The sequence below is a fragment of the Corvus cornix genome, chromosome 13 (genome assembly GCF_000738735.6).
Source record: "Corvus cornix cornix isolate S_Up_H32 chromosome 13, ASM73873v5, whole genome shotgun sequence".
Lineage (NCBI taxonomy): Eukaryota > Metazoa > Chordata > Aves > Passeriformes > Corvidae > Corvus > Corvus cornix.
Genome location: NC_046343.1, coordinates 3,618,370 through 3,637,365, shown reverse-complemented (window position 1 = coordinate 3,637,365; position 18,996 = coordinate 3,618,370). Strand labels below are relative to the sequence as shown.

General features: G+C 63.5%; 5 protein-coding genes across 7 annotated transcripts; all 5 read left to right on the top strand.

Annotated features, from left to right (window-relative positions):
- The first annotated feature begins 141 nt into the window (after nucleotides 1-141).
- Nucleotides 142-3,600, top strand: LOC104689660 (ADP-ribosylation factor-like protein 3). Of its 2 annotated transcripts, none has more exons than XM_039559562.1 (6): nucleotides 142-314; nucleotides 680-823; nucleotides 908-1,024; nucleotides 1,134-1,184; nucleotides 1,933-2,118; nucleotides 2,198-3,600. In XM_039559562.1, the coding sequence occupies exons 1-6, from the start codon at nucleotides 147-149 to the stop codon at nucleotides 2,243-2,245; spliced, it is 714 nt and encodes a 237-aa protein (XP_039415496.1). In that variant the 5' UTR covers nucleotides 142-146; the 3' UTR covers nucleotides 2,246-3,600. The 2 variants fall into 2 exon arrangements, with proteins under 2 accessions (XP_039415496.1, XP_039415495.1); XM_039559561.1 differs by having other exon boundaries at nucleotides 623-823.
- On the top strand, nucleotides 2,262-3,878 carry LOC120410747. Its single transcript, XM_039559839.1, has 2 exons — nucleotides 2,262-2,525; nucleotides 3,219-3,878. Exons 1-2 carry the CDS (start codon nucleotides 2,286-2,288, stop codon nucleotides 3,876-3,878), a joined length of 900 nt encoding a protein of 299 aa, XP_039415773.1. The 5' UTR covers nucleotides 2,262-2,285.
- Nucleotides 3,879-4,082: 204 nt separating this feature from the next.
- On the top strand, nucleotides 4,083-7,884 carry LMAN2 (lectin, mannose binding 2). The gene is given in 10 exon segments (XM_039559560.1): nucleotides 4,083-4,236; nucleotides 4,317-4,435; nucleotides 4,519-4,636; nucleotides 4,891-4,970; nucleotides 6,125-6,199; nucleotides 6,201-6,267; nucleotides 6,270-6,286; nucleotides 6,618-6,732; nucleotides 7,128-7,247; nucleotides 7,392-7,884. Coding segments are annotated over 10 exon segments (1,014 nt in total). The 5' UTR covers nucleotides 4,083-4,094; the 3' UTR covers nucleotides 7,553-7,884.
- A 308-nt stretch (nucleotides 7,885-8,192) lies between these two features.
- B4GALT7 (beta-1,4-galactosyltransferase 7) lies at nucleotides 8,193-10,717 on the top strand. The gene is made up of 6 exons (XM_039559559.1): nucleotides 8,193-8,297; nucleotides 8,422-8,775; nucleotides 9,249-9,474; nucleotides 9,696-9,779; nucleotides 9,947-10,051; nucleotides 10,215-10,717. Exons 1-6 carry the CDS (start codon nucleotides 8,251-8,253, stop codon nucleotides 10,368-10,370), a joined length of 972 nt encoding a protein of 323 aa, XP_039415493.1. The 5' UTR covers nucleotides 8,193-8,250; the 3' UTR covers nucleotides 10,371-10,717.
- A 2,520-nt stretch (nucleotides 10,718-13,237) lies between these two features.
- N4BP3 (NEDD4 binding protein 3) lies at nucleotides 13,238-18,850 on the top strand. 2 transcript variants are annotated; one of them, XM_039559558.1, is made up of 5 exons: nucleotides 13,238-13,494; nucleotides 15,558-16,001; nucleotides 16,183-16,737; nucleotides 16,923-17,180; nucleotides 17,399-18,850. In XM_039559558.1, exons 2-5 carry the CDS (start codon nucleotides 15,588-15,590, stop codon nucleotides 17,969-17,971), a joined length of 1,800 nt encoding a protein of 599 aa, XP_039415492.1. In that variant the 5' UTR covers nucleotides 13,238-13,494; nucleotides 15,558-15,587; the 3' UTR covers nucleotides 17,972-18,850. The 2 variants fall into 2 exon arrangements, with proteins under 2 accessions (XP_039415492.1, XP_039415491.1); XM_039559557.1 differs by lacking the exon at nucleotides 13,238-13,494 and adding an exon at nucleotides 13,814-13,924.
- The last annotated feature ends 146 nt before the right edge of the window (nucleotides 18,851-18,996 follow it).

Sequence of the window (18,996 nt, the reverse complement as noted above, 5' to 3'; positions counted from 1 at the left end):
CTGGGACCCCTTCCCCGTGGGGAGAGGGATGCCCCGTGCCCCAGTGCCCCAGCCCGGGGGGACCTGGTTTATCCTGGGGGTAGGTGGCGGCGGGACGACAGCTGGCTGGGGGATTTGCTGAGGGCATTATTTAATGCCGTGGGTAAATGGAAGAACAGCAGCTAATTCCGGAGCCCGTAATCCTCTTCCTCCCCCGGGGACGGGGAGCGTGCCAGTCACGCACCGGCCGGCGGGCCCCGGGGACGAGCCCCGGCAGCTCCCCAGGTGGTGCCGCGGGCCGGAGCGACTCCCAGACCATGGGTGATGTGCAGAAGGTAAGCGGGGTCGGGTGACATCCCACCGGCTCCAGGGAGGGTGTGCGGCACCAGTTGCCGGTGGTGGCGCTGGGAGGGCTGGCAGAGCAGGGCTCTACCTGGGGCATGTTCCCCCAGCCTGCCCAGGAGCTGGGAGGGGTCCCAGGGCTGGGACAGCACACCCAGGAAGGGGAATTGGGGTGGGCAGATCTGCTGTGGGACCACGCCGAGCCTGCACCCTTTGGGAGCTGGGCCTTGGTGGTTGCTCGGGTCAGAGACACAGGGTACCCAAAGCCAGCAGTGTGCCCAGTTCCCCTCTCCCAAACAAGGGTACTCTGCAGCCACCCGGCACCCCACAGGGCTCCCCCAGCACCCCCCGCCCCCAGGGGCTGCTCTCTGTCATCCAGAAGCTGAAGGGTTCGCCGGAGCAGGAGCTCCGCATCGTCCTGCTGGGGCTGGACAATGCCGGCAAGACGACGCTGCTGAAGCGCCTGGCGTCCGAGGAAGTCAGCACCATCACCCCCACACAGGTAGGTGCTGCTGGGGGCCTCGGGCGGCGGCAGAGGGGGCAGGTCCCACCCATCCCTTGAGTGATGCCGGGATTCCCCGTGCAGGGATTCAACATCAAGAGCGTCCACTCCCACGGTTTGAAGCTGAATGTTTGGGATATCGGGGGGCAGCGCTCCATCCGCCCATACTGGAAGAAGTATCTGGGCAGCACAGACCTGCTGGTGAGTGGGGCAGCACCCCCAGCCCTGTGAGTGCTGCGTGGGCCCCACAGAAGGGCTGTGCAGCCAGGCAAGAAGGAGTCCCTGACTGTCCCTTTTGTCCCCATGGCAGATTTATGTCATTGACAGTGCTGACCAGAAGCGTTTTGAGGAGACAGGGCAGGTATGAGGGGTGCAGCGAGGGGTGGCTGTGGGGTCCTGGGGCTCGGATCTGTCTGGCACCAGCTCTTTGAGGACGAGGGTGAAGCGAAGCTACTCTCAGTTGTGGGGCAGTGCTGCAGGGAGGGGCCATGCTGTCCTGGGAGCGCTATGGGAAGGCTCAAGATCAGAGTCTCAGCAGGCAGAGATATCCCACTCCATGGCCCAGCAGCTCCCCCTGAGCTGAGATGCTCCAAGGGTGCCCAGCACAGGGGTGACAGTCCCTGGTGAAAGTGACCCCTCAATCTCCAGCCCTCATCCCACCCCCCAGCACCAGGTCAGTGATACAGCCAAACAAAGGTTTACAAGTAGCAAATTCAGTTACAAACCCGGGAATGAAGCTCTGAGAGGGGAAGGTGAGACTCTGAGTGCCAGCCCCGGCTGTTCCGGCACCAGACGGTGGTGTGGGTGTGCCAGACAGCTCGGGACTGGCAGGAGCCTCCTGCAGCTGCCCTTTGCCCAGGGCTCTCGGTGCTGGGAGGGCTTCAGTCCTCAGGTAGCCCTGTGTGTGGCTCCTGGGCTAATGGACCTCAGGAGGTGAAGCTCCTTTGGGAGCTTCTCTCTCATGGGATGTCAAGACCTCACCCCTTCCTTATCTGCCACAAGCACCAGAGAGAAGGGATGAGGCATTTGGAGGGCTGAGGTGTCCAGCACATGCTGTGCAGCTCCGTGGAGGAGGGCAGCAGCCCTGGGAGAAGGTTCTCTCTTGGCAGGAGCTGGCAGAGCTCACGGAGGACGAGTCCCTCACGGGCGTCCCGCTACTGGTGTTTGCCAACAAGCAGGACCTGGTGACTGCAGCACCCGCAGCCGAAATCGCAGAAGGGCTGAGCCTCCACACCTACCGGGACCGGGAGTGGCAGATCCAGGCCTGCTCGGCCCTGTCTGGGGAAGGGGTGCAGGTAGAGATGGGGGCCTGTGGGCTCTGCAGAGCTGGGAGTGGACCCAAGGGCCTGCGCTCACATCGTTCTTCCCCTCCAGGATGGGATGAACTGGATTTCCAGCCAGATCATGAACAGGAAGAAGTGAGAGCTGCAAAGTGCCAGACGGGCCTGAGCTGCAGGTCCCTATGCCACGGCCAACCCCCCAATCCCTTGGCTCGGGCCTGAGCCTCAGACTGCCATGTTCGGATGATTTTCCCACCCAGTCTTCCACTAATCAGCTGGCTTCCCCTCTCCCTGCCTCCCGGGCTTCCACGGGCTCCTCACACCCCCTGACTCCCCTGCAGCCCCCGTGCTGTTGGAGGGAAGCACGTGTCCTGACTCACACCAGGGTACCAGGAACTCCAGAGACCGAGTCTTTGAAGCAGGTATTTGTTTATTCAGCAATGGGATGGGTGCACGGGGGGGATGCGTCCTCTTATCGTGCACACCAACATCGTGGATTTTCAGCAATTTATTACACACAGCTCATGCATTATTCATACAACTCAGAAAAGGGTAGTCTTATGCTAAATACTTTTGGGCACTAATTCACATCCACTTGACCATGTGTAATGCTCTCTGGTGGTCATCTCGGGTGGTCATGGGATGAAGGCCCCAAGTCTTCCTCGAAGTTGTCCTTTTCACCTCTTGCTCCAGAGCATGCGCACAATTCAGCTCTTCTGCAATGGTGATCTCAGCTGGCTCGTGTCTTTCATGTTCTTGTTATCCTAAGGGCCTCCTGCCTCCCTTTCCTTTCAAGTGTCCTGTTATCTCAAGCGCATCCTGCCTCCCTCTCCTGTGAAGTGTTCTGTTATCTCAAGCTCATCTTGCCTCACTCTCCCGTTAAACATTTCGAATGTTCTGCCAGTATTTTCCCATATAAAGTCCCACCGTGTTGAGGGCTCGCACACCTCCAGCACGAGAACCTGCCCAGGACTTGTCCATCCACGCTGCTGTTACACCCCACGGGTGCTGCTGTGACCCACACATGCCCCGGGCATGCCGGGCACCCCGACACGGTGCCGGCTGCACCCCCAGGCACCCGTGCGCTGTGTGTCCGTCCCCCTGTGCTCCTGCAGGATGGCACCGGTGCTGCCCCAGCCGTGCCACGGTACAGAGGCTCGGGAAAGCATCCCTTCGGCACCTCTCGCTGGCCAGAGGAGTCCCCATGTGCGCACAGGACTCGGGACAAGCACGAAGGCAGGACCAGTCGCCAACGGCGGGGTCTCCTTGCCCGGTGCCGGCGGAGGCTGCTCTGTGCGGCCGAGGGGACCCTGTACCCCCGGGACGCGCGCTGTGTCCCAGCCGGGGCTGCCGCCTGCCTGGAGGTGCCCATCCGGAGGGCTGGGAGATTCCGCTGCCTGGCCACCACGGCTGGCCGTGGCGGAGGGATGAGGGGAGAGCTGCGGGAGCGGGGCAGGGCTGCCCTGCGACCCCTCAATAAAGCTGCTGTGACCTCCACGCGTGCCCTCGGCCTGTCCTTCCCGCGCCGCTGCGGCGGTGCTGACCCGCTGCTCTGCGTTCCCGAGGCCGTTCTTCCCGAGGCCGTTCTTCCCGAGGCCGTTCTTCCCGAGGCCGTTCCCTGGGCCCATCCCGGGGCTGTTCCCGTTCCCGTTCCCGGGACCCGTCGAGGCGGGTCACGTGTCCCGCGGGGGCCACGAGCCGCGCACGTGAGCGGCCCCGGGGAGGGCGGGCGGACTACAGCTCCCGGCACGCCCCGCGCTGCCGCGCACGCGTAGCACCCGCCGGGAGGCCGTTCGGTCCCCTCCTCCCGCCTCCCGCCGTGCAACGGGGGCTACGCGCCCGCTGGCCCCGCCCTCTCCCCTGCAATAGGCGGACGGTGATGCCGCTCACGGATGGGGGCGGGACCACGGTGAGCTCGGGTTTCTGATTGGCTGTTTCTGTTGAGAGGCGGGGCCGGGGCGGAGCGCCGGAAGGGAAGGCGGAAGCGGAGCATGGCGGCGGGTGCGGGCGGGCTGGTGGCGGCGGCCGCGCTGCTGTTGGCCCTGGCCGGGCCGCGCCCGGTGCCCGCCGAGCTCACGGATGGCAACAGCGAGCACCTAAAGCGGGAGCACTCGCTGATGAAGCCGTACCAGGGTGAGCGCGGGGCCGGGGGGACGCGCAGGGCCCCCCGCGAGCGGCCCGGGCTGATCCGCGCTCTCTTCGCTCCTCTACAGGCGCGGGCTCCGCCGCGATGCCGTTGTGGGACTTCCAGGGTAGCACCATGGTCACCAGCCAGTACGTGCGCCTGACGCCCGACGAGCGCAGTCGGGAGGGCTCCATCTGGAACCGCGTGGTGAGAGCCCGGGCAGAGACGGGCGGGGGCTCGGGACGGCCCTGCCGCCTCCTGCCCTGACGCCGCTGGGGTTTCTCCCACAGCCCTGCTTCCTCAAGGACTGGGAGCTCCACGTCCACTTCAAGATCCACGGAGCCGGCAAGAAGAACCTGCACGGGGATGGGCTGGCGCTGTGGTACACGCAGGAGCGCCTGACGCCAGGTCAGTGCCAGGAACCGGCTGGTCCGCAGCACACGGGCCCTGTCCCGGAAGGCAGCTGGCCAGGGAGCGCCTCTGGGCTCCCCCTGTCTGGTTTCACTAGATTACGGTGACGTGTCCTGTGTGTTCTGCCCGGGCAGCAGGTGCCCTCAGCCACCTGCTTGGCAGTGAACAGTTTGTACAGCTCAGAACGCTCTGAGCACGAATTCTGACCTCCTTCTGTCTCCCCCTCTCTCCACTGCTCTGCCCTGTTTCAGGTCCTGTTTTTGGCAGCAAGGACAACTTTCATGGACTGGCTATTTTCCTTGATACCTATCCTAATGATGAGGCGACGGAGGTGAGTGGTCCAAGCAGCTTGTGCAGTGCCCACCAGGCTGTTTCCTTCCTGCTCCAAGTGCTTGTCACCTGATCCAAGGAAAAGTCTCTCCTTACTTGAGTGTGGTCTGCTCTTCCTGGCCTGGGAGTTGGTAAAGGGAAGACTTGGTGTGCATTAATGGAGCTAAGAAGCTCCCTTCTCCTTCTTGTGCTGCTCTTGACTACACAGATGTTTCCAAGGCATTTTCTCTGCACAGGAGAGCAGGCACAGAGCTGGTGTAAACCCAGCACCACCAGCTAATATACATCCTGAGTGTCATTCCCTGACTTCTGTGCTTTGGATGCTCATTCCGTGATGTTTCTGCCTTTATTTTCCCTTTGCAACCTCTGTGTGTCTGAAAGAAACTCCTGGGCCTCCTTTTTGCTCCAGAATTCCCCATGGCCACAGTAGAGATCAGTCCTGTGAGGGCTGGGGATCCTTTCCTTCTGTCCTGCTCTGTGTTTGTGGATTTCATTATGGCACAGTCAGAAAACAAAACTGTGCTTTGGGGTCTGTACCCCCAAAACCATGATACCTCAGTCATAAGGCACCTGGAAATGACCCATCTCCCTGTTGTCTTGATGCTCATGGGAGGCGAATTCCTGCCTCCAGTTGTCCTCTCCTGGTGTAGGTAACTTACTGATCACAAAACCCTGTGAGTGGTTTTGCTGCTTATGTGAGATTTCTGCCCATTCTGGGTCTTCTGCTCTGTTCTTACACTTCTTGTGTTCAAGGAATGACTGGACATGGCAGTCAGGGCTAGTTGACAAGGTCGGGATTGCTCACAGGATGGACTGAATGATCTCAGAGGTCTTTTCCAACCTAAATGATTCTGGGATTTTTATCCAGCCGCTCTGCAAGCTTGGGGCTGTCTCTGCTCTGGCCATGCAATACAGGGTGGGTTTATTCACAGAATCACAGGATGGGGGTCTTGAAATGGGAGCTCAGAAAGGGTGGCTCTGCTTTAGGCAGCTCTGGCTCAGTTCAGAAGCAGCTTTAGATGGAGAAGCAGCCGTGATGTTGTGGTGCTGTGCTCCGTGCCGTGCTCCCACCCTGCTCCCCCTGCGGGCACGGAGGCTCCGGCTGTGCCGCCGGGAGCTCCCGCAGCCCCGGCAGCCGCTGTCTGTGCCCCGCAGCGCGTGTTCCCCTACATCTCAGCCATGGTCAACAACGGCTCCCTGACCTACGACCACAGCAAGGACGGGCGCTGGAACGGAGCTGGCCGGCTGCTCCGCTGACCTGCGCAACCAGAACCACGACACCTTCCTGGCCGTCCGCTACTCCGGGGCCGGCTCACGGTGAGACCTGGTGGGGCACCTGCGCTTGAGGTGGGGCAGGGCTGGCTGTACCAGGAGCTGGAGATGGTCTTCCAGGCTCAGCCACTGCCTGGCCAGCACATCCAGCTGCAGAGGTGCAGGCAGGCAGGATAGTGGTGTGCCAAAGGTGGTTGCCTGGAGAGGGTGTGGAGTGTCCCTCACTGGAGATATTTGTGAATCATCTGGACACAATCCGTGTGATCTGGGATGGCCCTGCTTGAGCGGGAAGGTTGCATCAGATTGTGGTCCCTTCCAAGCTGGCCTGTCCCATGGTCCTGAACATTCCTGGTGTGACCCTCTCCTGGTTTTGCAGGTGATGACTGACGTGGAAGACAAGAATGAATGGAAGAACTGCATCGACATCGCAGGGGTGCAGCTGCCAACTGGGTACTTCTTTGGTGCTTCTGCTGGCACAGGAGATCTGTCTGGTGAGAGGGGGCTTTGCTCAGGGGAACACGTGGTGGTTGGAGCCTGGATTAGGTGACCCTGCCTTGGCAGAGGAGTTGGATATCCAGAGGTCCCTTCCAACCCTAAAAATTCTGTGATTCTGTGATTGTAACACTGGATGCACTGGATAGTTTCCATGGCTTCCTTTCCCTGAATTGTTTACTGGGCTCCTGAAACCCTTTTGGGACCCATGGCTGGGGAAAGGAGGCACCTGAGAGCTAAGGAATGTCTTTGGATTGCAGTTTGATACCTGGGGATGAGGGTGGCTTGAGAGGGAAGGAGACTGGACCTGGCAGAGGAGGGTCTGAGGGGTGCTCTGAGTGTGTGGACATCTCAGAGCTTCTGATGGCATTTGGTGCTCATGATTGTTCCCCAGACAATCACGACATTATCTCGATGAAGCTGTTCCAGCTCATGGTGGAGCACCCTGTAGAAGATGAGACCGTTGACTGGACCAAGATCGAGCCGAGCGTCAGCCTCCTTAAATCCCCCAAAGGTGAGCCTGTGGGCTTTGGAAACCTTCCAGGGGGAATTGGGATGTCGGGGCTGGACTCTGGAAGGCGTTGAAGATGTGACACCCGGCAAAACTCCACAGGAGCCGAGGTTGTGTCTGTCTCTGTAGCTGTTCTTTCCCTTGCAGACAACGTGGATGACCCGACGGGGAATTTCCGGAGCGGGCCACTGACGGGCTGGAAGGTGTTCCTGCTCCTGCTCTGTGCACTGCTGGGCATCATTGTCTGCGCCGTGGTGGGAGCCGTGGTCTTCCAGAAACGCCAGGAGCGGAACAAGCGTTTCTACTAGTGGAGCACCTGTGCCCAAACCCATCTTTTTTTATGGGGAGCTGTAAAAAACTGTGGTTTCTAAATGCTGTTTCTGAGAAATACCAGAAGTATTTTCTTACCTGTCTGTTTGGCTGTAACCCCTGCCCGGCCCTGGGCCTCCCGCGGGTTGGACTGAGGGGGATGATGCCCGCTGGCTCCCCAGAGCTGTGCTATGGGAGCCTGGAGGTTGCTCCCTGGTTTTTCCAGCGCTCCCCCCGCCTTGCTGGGACTTGCTGTGCTGCCTCGGGCAGGTGTGAACGTGAGGGGCTGTGGGGAGGGGGCTGCGAGTGGGGCATTAAAGGACTGACACCACCCGTGGCTCTGGCTCTGTCTCGGGGGGGGAGAGAAAGGGAGCTCTGCTGGGAAGCGCTGGTGGGAGGGTCCCAGCTTAGTGGGGTGTGCAGGGAGGCAATCCTGGAAGGATCCCAGAGGAACTGCGGGCGGGGATCTGTGTTCACCGGCATCTCCAGGGGATGTGATGGGGTGTCCCCGCGATTTCCGGAGGAGCCCCGCGGGGGGGTGGCGGTGGGGCGGGATGGGGGGGGATGTCCCCGGCGGCCGGTCCCGCCCCCGTCCCGCCCCTTCAGCGGAAGAGAGCGGGGCCGTGTTTCCGGGGAAGAAGGGGGAGCGGCGGGCGCAGCCAGCGTGTCCCGCTGCCCGCGGGGCCGGGCGGGCACCATGGGCCCGGCCCGCCGCAGGGACGCGCTCCGGCTGCGCGGCGGAGGGTGAGCCCGGCGGGGTCCGTGGGGCCGGTACCGGGGGAGGGGGGCAAGGAGACTTGGGGGGACGCTATCGCGGTGCGGGGGGGGCGGAGGTCCCGCCGTGCGCTGACCCCGCGCCATCCCGCAGGTCCCCGCCGCTCCTGCGGCTCTTCCCCGGCCGCCTCTCCGCATTCCCGCTGTTCCTCCTGGCGCTGCTGCTCGGCTTCGCTTCGCTGCTCTGGCTCCAGCTCAGCTGCTCGGGCGAGGGGACGGCGCCGGGCGGGCAGGACCGGGGGGTTCCCCGGCAGCCGTGCCCGCCCCCCGCCCCGCTGCAGCCGCCCGAGGAGGAGCCGTCGTGGGGGCCGCACCGGCTGGCGCTGCTGGTGCCCTTCCGAGAGCGCTTCGAGGAGCTGCTGGCCTTCGTGCCCTACATGCACCGCTTCCTCAGCAAGAAGAGGATCCGCCACCACATCTTCATCCTCAACCAAGTGGATCATTTCAGGTAGCGTCTTCCTGTGCCATGGGGGTCCTTCCCGAAGCTTTCTGAGTGCTGGGAGGGTCTCACGGAGAAGCGGAGGGCCGGGGCAGTGGGATGTCAGGGGCAGGCTCATTCTAGAGCTTAGAGATGGATGAAGTGGTGGTTTGCTTCCTTCTTCCTTAGCAAGAACAGAATCTTAGCACAGAATCCTTTATCCCCGGGTATTTTGGCTTTCTCCCCAGTGTCACAGGTCTGCAGCAGCAAACATCTGGGGACTCTGGAATTCAAAGACAGTCCAAGGGGTGTTTGGAAATGCTGTCACTTGCTCCCAGCTCGCCGTGCAGGGGGAAGCAGGGCTGCAGCTGCAGGATGGAGTGCTGTGTTTGCATGTGCCCTTGTTTGGGGACCGGACACTGAGCACTGATGACCATGGCAGAGGGATGTGTGCGGACAGTGGCTGCTGTGCCTGGCACTGAGAGCCCCCAATCCCGTGGCAGGTTTAACAGGGCATCCCTGATCAACGTGGGCTTCCTGGAGAGCGGCAACGACACCGACTACATCGCCATGCATGACGTGGATCTCCTGCCCCTCAACGAGCACCTGGACTACAGCTTCCCGGAGGCAGGGCCCTTCCACGTGGCATCCCCTGAGCTGCACCCGCTCTATCACTACAAGACCTATGTGGGTGGCATCCTGCTGCTCACCAAGCAGCACTATGAGTTGGTGAGCTCCTGGGTGGGGTGTCCTGGACAGTTTGGGGCAGGGGCTATGACATTATCACAGTGAACTTGAGAAGTGGGGAAAGGAGTCAAAATGGTTTGGGGACAGAGCCTGTGGTCTGAGCTGCTGGGGGGCAGGAGAGGGGAGGCTGGGCTGGTGTCTGCTCCTCTGAGGCCATGGAGTTGTGCTGAACCTTGGCTGGCACGGTGCTGCTCTTGTTCCAGTGCAATGGCATGTCCAACCGCTTCTGGGGCTGGGGACGGGAGGACGATGAGTTCTATCGACGTATCAAAGGAGCTGGTCTCCAGGTAAGGGGTCTCTGCACCCTCCTGGCTTGAAATTGCCCTTTTTCTTGTCTCTTCACCTGGCCCCACTGTGGCCACCCAGGCTGGGATGTGGGGAAGGCAGCCCTGTGCTCCAGCAGCAGGTGCAGGAGTTTTCCAGTAGCTTTATGGAAGCTCTGCTCTTCTCCCAGGTTCGTCGTCCCTCTGGAATCACGACTGGATACGAGACTTTCCAGCACCTGCATGACCCAGCCTGGAGGAAGAGAGACCAGAAGCGCATTGCTGCGCAGAAGCAGGTGAGACCTCTGGTCAGGGGGAACCACGGGAGCTTTGGGCTGTGGTCACCACGTGCTTTGAGCTCTCCTTGCTCATGTCCTCCCCTGCCAGCTCTGGCTCCCTCTCCAGGCACTGGGTGCTTGTCCTGTCCATCCTGGGCCGAACAGTCTTTCTTTTCCTCAGGAACAGTTTAAGGTGGATCGGGAGGGAGGCCTGAACAACGTGAGGTACCGAATCGAGTCACGGACAGATCTGAGAGTGGCAGGAGCCCCTTGCACTGTCCTTAATATCTTGCTGGACTGTGACACAAATGAGACCCCCTGGTGCACGTTTGGCTGAGCCCCTCCCCATGTGCCAGTCGTGTGCTCTGTGCTGGTGCCAAGACTCCGTGGGTGCTGCGGAGCTGCCTGGAGCAGGCAGGATTTTGGCAGTGGATGAGCATGGCAGTGCTGGCGAGACACAGAGGAGCAGAAGAGGCTGAGAACTGGACTTTGCTGAGAGCAACAGAAGAGGCTGAGAGTGGGACTCGCTGGTATCGCTGCAGGCGCTGGTGCTGCCTCCCAGGGCAGGTGCAGGAGGTGGCTTTCCTGTGCTGGACATAGCTGAGCTGCCACGCAGCTCAGAGGACAATAAAGAACTGTCAGGGCACCTGTGAGTTGTGAATGCCCTGGGCTGTGCTGGCACTACTCCATTTTCCTGTTGCCTTCACCTTCCTTCAGCACACCTGTTCTGGCTTGGCCCCAGCTCCTCTCTGTGTGACAGGTGAGCTCTGAGCTGCTCTGGTTCAGAGGCCAAGCCAGTCTGAAATGGGCTCTCAGAGAGATGGTGCCTGTTCCAGCTGCCAGGTACCCCCAGGGCTGGGCTGTTGTCATTTCACTGCAGGAAGTGGTTGTGGTTGAGCCATGTCCGACTCCCAGCATCCACAGCGCTGCTGGATGTCAGCACTTGGAGGCCAGGACCTCTCTGGAGTGAGGAGGAGAATTCTGGCTGGGCTCTCCTTTCCTTGCCTGCCTTCTGTGGCATGTGCTGCCACAGCCTTTCTGGGGGGGGTTGGAAAACCTGATGTCTCCCCCAGGGTCTTGGCACACATTTTGGGTTCTTCCGCCTCCTCAAGCTGGGTAGGCCTGGTTGAACAGCCAGTACCCCTCAGTTCAGTCCTGCCACCGGCGCTGGCACCAGGCCCTCCGCCTTTCCTGGCCCCTTCTGTCCTCATCTCCTGCCTGGCACTTCCTGGAGCGGTCGCTTTGCATCCCCAGAGAGAAGCTGTCACCATCCTGGGAAGACGAGTAGCTCCGGAGAGGAAGGAGGGAGGGAGGGGAAAAAGCATCAGAGCCAAGTGCGGGGGTCATGTACCGTGTAGGGGCTGTGGGATGGGGTGTCTGGAGAGATCTGGTGCCTTCTGCTCTCTCTGCTGCTCTGGAGCTGGGAGAGGAGTCTTGGATAGGGTGTGGGGGCGGCTGCCTCTGAGGCAGGGATCAAGGTGGCAGTGCAGGGTGGTGAGGATCTGCTTTGCATCGTGGAGGGGGCAGGCCCATCCTCGGGGCAGTGTGTGGGTGTGCTGCCCAAGAGCTCCCAATGGCCTTTCCAGCCTGGTGGCCCCAAAGCAGCGCTGGTATCTGGCGTGAAGGTGCTGGTGAACTTGGACACCTGGTGCACTGCTCCACAGGTGTTCCCAGGACCAGTCACGCCCTCGCTGTGGGCAGCCAGAGGGAGATACCGACCCAGCAGCCCCGCTCCTGCCTCTCCATGGCACGGATTTGGGATTGGCCATCTGTGTGGCAGCCGCTTCCCAGTGCCTGAACCGCAGCCAGGGCTGGTGGAGGCAGATCAAAGAATTCCTCTGCGCCGTTCAAAATAGATGACACCATTTGGGGCAGGTTTCATAAAGACGTATCTGTGCAGAAACAGAGAGCATATGTGCACCTCGCACTTCGCTCAGCACTCCAGGCTCCTCTCCCGCTGCCTGGCAGCTATTTCTCAGCTCCGCTCGCAGCCCCCTCATCCTCCGGTTGCTTTTGTGGAAGAGGCACCCTGCTGGAGACCCGGCTTCCTTTTATAGCCCTGAATGTGACTCGGAGGTCGCTCAGCTCCGCTCCCCCCACACACTTCGATATCGGCAATGGCCCAGCGGGAGGGGATGAAGTTTTTCCCCATGGCTTTTCCACAGATGGGTAACACCCTGCCTGCAGTCCCAGGAGCCCTGCAGAGCCGAGCCGAAAGCCTCCCAGTGTTCTCGTGCTCTCAGCAAGCCTGAGGAGAACATCAGAATGCTCAGGGGCAGAGAGGGCCCCTGGAGGCCCAGCCTTGCCCCTCTGTGACCCCTCTTCTGGAGTCCCAGTTGCTGTCAGTGAGGCCGTGCAGGGGTTGATGCGGGCACAGCAATCGATGGCTTTTATTGCCAGGCTGTTATAAAGTGGATGGTTCCGGAGCTGTTTACTGGTGGACGTGAAATTGCTGTAGTATCTTAGAGGAGGGCACTGGGGGGTGAGGTGAGCAGAGAGGGGACTGGGCAAAAAGCAAGAGAAGGCTGGAGCATCTCTGCCTGAAGAAGGGGACATCCCTGGCTGCTGGAGTGACCTGGGCAGGACTGAGCCCCAGGGCTCTGTGGAAGCTGCTGTCTCAGGGGGACGAGCTCGGGCCCACGGAGGAGCAGGAAACGGGGCAGACGGGAAGGAGGGGTGCGGCCGTGAGCAGCACCCCTTGCAGTCACCCGGCGTCCCTGCAACCTGTCCGATCCGAGCCCCGTGGGATGATGCCAGTGCCCGCGGGCTGAGCTCCAGGCAGAGGGCCAGGGCATCGCAGACACATTCCTGAGGCCAGCAGGATGGGCAATGGCACCGTTGGGAAGGGCCCCCCGGTTCAGAGGCCACACGTGCTGGTGCGCAGCTGGGCACAGGAGCTGCGGGGAACGGGGGCCGAGGCCAGAGGGAGCGGAGCGTGCCTTGGCAGCGCACCGAGGACACCACCGGCATGTGAGCCCGGCGAGCAGGGACCGGGGACAGTGTGTGTGTGTGGGAGAGCACTGGCAGCACAGCTTGAGGACTCGGCTGTGCGGCGGGGGGAGCTGGCAGCGAGCGGGGCCCGGAGTGCGAGCACAGCGGATACGCCGAGCTGGGGACGGTGCGGCTCCTGCCCGGGGACAGACGGGCACCGCGCCGTGGGACGGAGCAGGGCAGAGGACGCCGGTGACCAGGTCCAGCCCGTGGCGGGATTCTCGCTCCCTGCGGCTGCCAAAACCGGCTCCAGGCCAGGATGTGGCAGCGCTGATTCAGAGGGATCCAGCGTGTCCCGTCTCGCTGGCGCCAGGCCAGCCGGCAGCCCCACGGGGGTACACCGTGTCCCCCGGGGCTTTGTGAGGCTCCTGCCCACCCGCGGGTGCTGTGAGGGGGGGACACCGGGTTGCCCTGCAAGAGGACGGCGCAGAGAGTGTCCCAGGGAGCCGAAACCCTTCTCCACGCCGCAGGTACGAAGCAAAATATGTCTCTCCACTCTCGGTGGGCGATATCCGGGGATATCAGCGGCTCACTGGGGGCCGGCTGGCTTCAGTGCTGCCGGTCCCGGAGCTGTAGCTGGGGGGATTTGCGGGGGTCTCCCTGCCATTGGGGGGAAGGGTTTCGCGCAACTCCCGGCCAGCGAGCCCTGCCCCGCCCCGCTGGTGGGCACGGCCAGGCCGCCCCCCTCCTTCTTCTTCTTCCTCCTCCTCCTTCTTCCTCCTCCTCCTCCTCCTCCTCCTCCTGCTTCCCGCCCCTCCCGTCCCGCCGCCCCCGCGCCGCGATTTGCCGGTGCCGGCTCCGCCCGCCGCCCCGCGCGGCCGCGGCCGAGGGGCGCGTTCAAACGCGGCGAGGGAAGGAGCGCGGAGCGGAGCCGTGCGGGACCGCAGCGCCGCCGGCATGGTGAGTGCGGGCCCGGGCGGCCCCCGCCGCTCCCCATCCCCCTCCCCCCCTGCGCTCCGGCCAGCGGGGCTTTGTCCCGGGCTCGGCCCCGGGCACCGACCGCCCCCTCCGCCTTCTCCGTGCCGGAAATTCCGGCGGGGCTGCGGGGAGGCGCGGAGGGGGCTGCGCGGGGACCCGCGCCCGCCTCCCTCCAACCCCGCCGTTCCCTCCCGGGTGGAATGGGAATGGGAAAGCGAAAGGGTTTGGGGCCGTATCCTGCCCGGGCACGGCTGGGGTTGGGTGCAGATCGCGAAGGAGCCGGGCTGGCCGGACCGGTGTTTTGGCGCCTGGAGGGCGATCCCCTCCCTGCCGCAGGCAGGACACCTTCGGGCTCCCCCGGCGTTTCCCAAACCTCCCACAACCTGACCTACTTCCTCGGCCGCCTGTGCCGGGAGGAGCCGCTGCGGGGCTCGGCCGAGCTGCTCCCCAGTGCCGGGGGCTGGATGTGCATCCACGCCCCCCCTCACCACCACCATGGGAACATCCATGTCCCGCATCCCCGTGCACGCCCGGTGGCACCGCAGGCAGCCCGGCTCCTTCCAGAGGGTCCATCCCTGCTGCCCTTCGTGGGGTGCCGATGCCCGGAGCAGGTGTTGGGCTCGCAGAGGGAGGTGACAGCGCAGGCCGGGAGCTGTCAGACAGGTTTGTGCGTGGCAGCAATTAAAAGCTGGGTGTTTGTTTACCTGGCGCGTGGTGCTGAGAACCAGGGCAGCTTCCTGGGTGTAACCCGGCCCCAGATCCCTCGGCGAGGCTGGGAGCGGTGGTGGGGTCTCTGCCTCGCCCCTGCCACACTCGCTATGTCCCCTGCACTGATGTGAGGCCATCGTCCCCTCCCTAGCGCTGGGAAGCCAGAGCCGAGGCCGAAGGCATCCTCTCATCCTTCCTCCCCCGGCCACCTGCGCAGGAAGCTGCATTGTCCCGTCAGCATCCTGCCCCTTCCCACCGCCCTCACGCCATGTCCGGCCACGGGGTCCCCGGCACGCACGCAGCAGCTGGGCTGTGGCCGCCTTGTCCATGCCCGGTGTTGGGGTGGGAATGCCTGTGGATGGATGGAGCCGTGTGGATCTTGCCCTGCGAGGTGCAGGAGCCCGTGCCGCCCATGCTGTGCGGGAAGTGTCCCCGTGGTGCCGGAGAGGTGCCCGTCCCGTCCGCGCCCCGGGGAGGCCAAGCTGATGGGCATCCGCAGGGGCGTTTTGGGGAGGTCTCCAGAGGGTGTCCGGAGCCGGAGGTCCCGGCGGGGAGGCTGGGTGCCGCCGGGCCGGGGCTGGCGCCAGGCCCGGGCAGGTGCTGCCGGCTCCCGAACTCGCCCGCCTGGCTGGGCGGCAGGTGCCTGTTCTGGTGCCGGCCCCGGCCCCGGCCGCGGGCGGGAGGTGGGGCTGGGTGTGGGAGGAGGCGCTGCACCATGGCGGGGCCAGCGGCAGGGAGCCCCCGCCCCGGTGCTTGCTGTGCCCTGTCCCCCGGGAAGCTGCACGGGAGATGGCAGATCCATCCCACTGCCAGGAGCCCGTGTGGGCCCTTGGGGCTGGCTGGGAAAGGGGGTGCGGGGGTGTGTCCCGGCTGCCCGGCATCGCTGACTCTGTCTCTCCCTCGGCAGTGCTGGTTCTGGGCTTTTCTCTAATTCTCCATGGCAGCAGCACAGGGTCCTGTGACCTGTGAGCCTGACACCCGTGTCCTCGGCACCTACCTCTCCTCGGAGCCCGTTGGCGTCATTGGCAGCATGGGCAGCGTGGGCAGCCTGGTGGAGAAGCAGGATCTGTCCCCCCTGGAGCTGCGGGCCCCGCTGGGCGGCTCGCGGGGGCTCCGGCAGCCCGATGGGCTGCTGCGGAAGGGGCCGAGCCAGCGGGAGCTCTTTGGGTACCTGCACGGGGCCAAGAAGGAGACGCGGTCGGAGCGGAAGCACCAGGTGTCGGGTGCCTGCTACAAGCGGGACTACGAGAGTGACCGCGAGAACCGGTCCCCCGAGCGCTGCTCCCGGGAGCATCACCGTGGGGCCGACTTCTCCAAGAGCTCCCTGCCCGAGCGGGGCCGCTTCGACAAGGTGAGGCTGTGGGGTCCTGAAATATGGCCTGGTCTGCGAGAGGATGGGGATGGAGCAGAATGAGCCATGCCTCCCTGCTTGGGATGTGGGGATTTGAGGATGTTCAGGGATATGAAGCTGGGAGTGTGGGGGTTCTCCCTGGCTGTAGAGGCTCATACTTTACCTTGCTGTTGTTTTTCAGTGCCGTGTCAGGCCCTCAGCCTTCAAGGCGGTGGCTGGGAAGGGGCTGGTCTCCATGCAGGGCCTGTCCTCGTCCAAGGGGCAGAAGTTGTCCAAGAGCAATGGGAGCCTGCACACGCTGCTGTCGCAGAGCAGCACAGCGGCCCCGCAGCACGGCCCGCTCCGCACCCACCTGCTCCACGCCATCAGCCTGGATGAGGCCTCTGACTCCAGCCACAACTCCATCCAGAGCTTCCCATCCTACGGCTCCCGCCTGAAGCCTGCCCAGAGCCAGTTCAGCGCCTCCATGGGCCACATCAACCACATTGGGGGCTCCTTGGACAGGGTGTCCCGGAGCCCCAGGGACACCCTGGCCCCTGAGAAGATGCCCCTGTCCTGCAAAAGCATGGCCACCCTGAGCCGGCTGCAGAGCCCCGGCGAGCCCCCGCCGCCCTACGAGTTCTCCTACTCGCTGGAGGACGCGGTGAAGCAGCTGGAGGACCGGCTGCAGGAGACGGGAGGGGAGCTGCGGCAGCTCAAGAGGAGCCTCAGCGAGACTGAAGATCCCTTCACACAGGTGAGCCGTGGGGCTGGGGCAGCGCTGAGTGCCTCGGGCAGGGATCTGGGGATGGAAGGAGCAGTGGAGGAGCTGCCGTGGTGGGTGATGGGCTTGGAATGCCCAAGTGTGGGAGGACCAAGTATCATGGGACCTCTTGGGTCCGTTCTGGGACTGCTCTCACCAGTGTCCACCTGTGCTGGCAGGCATTTGAGGACAAGCAGCGGCTGTGGCTGGATGAGCTGGAGGACCTGAAGCAGATGTACATGGCCCGGCTGCAGCAGGTGATGCAGCAGGCGCAGCGCGGGCAGCGGGCGCTGCAGCTGCAGCTTTACAAGGCACAGCAGGAGAAGAAGCGGCTGCAGGAGGAGCTGAGCCTGCAGCAGTGCCAGTGCGAGGAGACCAAGCTCCGGCAGCCCCAGGGCGAGCATGGCAGCCCCAAGCTGGAGGAGACCAAGTGGGAGGTGAGTCCCCTTCCTTCTCTCCCTGTTGCCACCCTCCTGGCTGTGGAGCCAGCATGGGGGCAGCAGTTTCCTGCTCTGGTGTTGCTCGGGGCCACAGGACAGGAGGGATGAGCTGTGTGTGGTGCTTATGGGCTCCCAGGAGGACGACTTGGGGTGCTGCCACCTCTGGGGTCCTGCTCCCCCCCAGCCCTTCCTCACTGCTTGCCCGTGCCTTGCAGGTGTGCCAGAAGGCAGCCGAGATCTCCCTGCTGAAGCAGCAGCTCCGGGACACCCAGGAGGAGATGGCTCAGAAGCTGGGGGAGATCTTCAGCCTGAAGACGCAGCTGCGGGAGGCCAAGGCAGAGGTCCAGGCCAGGGACTCCCAGCTGGCACAGCTGGCAGACTCCTTCCAGAGCCCCCCGGAGCCCAGCACCTCGCTGCCTCTGGGTGATGACCCCATGCCGTCGTGCCAGGACTTCCCTGGCTGCGAAACTGATGACTCCAAGTGCCGGGGCCTCCAGAGCGACTCGGCGGAGCCCCTGGAGCGGCAGGTGGAGTGGCTGTGGGCAGAGCTGCTGCGGGAGCGGCGTCAGGGCCAGCTGCAGGCTGTGAACTTTGAGCTGGAGAGGAAAACCTGGCAGGAGGAGAAGGAGAAGGTGCTGCGGTACCAGCGGGAGCTCCAGGCCAGCTACATGGAGATGTACCACCGGAGCCAGGCGCTGGAGCGGGAGCTGCGGCAGCTGCGGGCGGAGCCCAGGGATGTCGGCATCGATTCGCCCTGGATCGAGCGGGTGGAGTCCTCCAAGATCTGAGAGGCGGGATGCCCGTGGGACTGTGAAGGGGGAAGGTCTCTTGCTGCTGCAGTGGGACGATCTCAGGGTGTGCACAAGGACTGGCCCCGCTCGGCACTGCCCTGGGCTGAAGGACCAATTGCGACAGGGGAGCTTTTCCTTCTTGCAGCACTTCAGGCCCTTCTGGTGGGGGTCTCTGGAGGGCGGGGGGTCATCTGTGCCAGGGTGGGGGTCTTGCATGTGCCCCATGCTCTGAGTCCAGGAGCGTTCGCCCTGTGGTTTTTTCTGCCATGGGGGCAGAAACCAAACGCCCTGTGAGACATTCCCTGTCCCTCCTGCTCTGCTGCTCCTGTTCCTACAACCCAGTAACTTAATGTCTTGTGAGGAGAAGCTCAGGCCCTGTCCCCCATCCCACTGCCTTGCTGTGGAAGTTGCAGCTACTGTTTCCAGTGGCTGCCTTGGCAGCAGGGCCCTGGAGTTGGTGGTGTGACAGGGGAGGCAGAGGAGGAAACCCCGAGGAGTTCTGGTGCTGCTGGGAGGGGGCAGCTGCCCCAGCACCTCTCCCAGGGCTTTCTGTGTCCCCAGTGTGGAACTGCTGTGCAATGGAGGTGTCTGGTGCAGCTTTCTTTGGGCTGAGATGGGGGAGTGCCTTGTGCAAGGAGGGATGGGAAGTGGCGCTCTGCCACACTGGGAGGAATTGGGGTAGGAGAGAGGACTGGGGCATGTGCCTGAGCTGGGGGAGAGGCCGGGGTCTCCCCTCCCAGAGTGGGTGACGGGGAGCTGGGGGAGCCCAGAGGTCCTGGAAGGAAAGAGCCCTGCTCTATGCGTGTAACAGCACAACCACGTGAAGGCCGGGCCCGGCCCCACACCCCGTTCCTGCAATAAACCCGCATTTCTCTCTCCCGGCCTCTGCTCTGCTTCCCTCGGGCTCGGGGGGCTCCCGGCTGTCAGGGCAGGGGTAAGGGGGGAGGTGTGCGGGCCGGGCCGGGCTGGGATGGGCGGTACCGGCGGGCGGGGCATGGCCGTGAGTCACGGCGGGGCCGGGC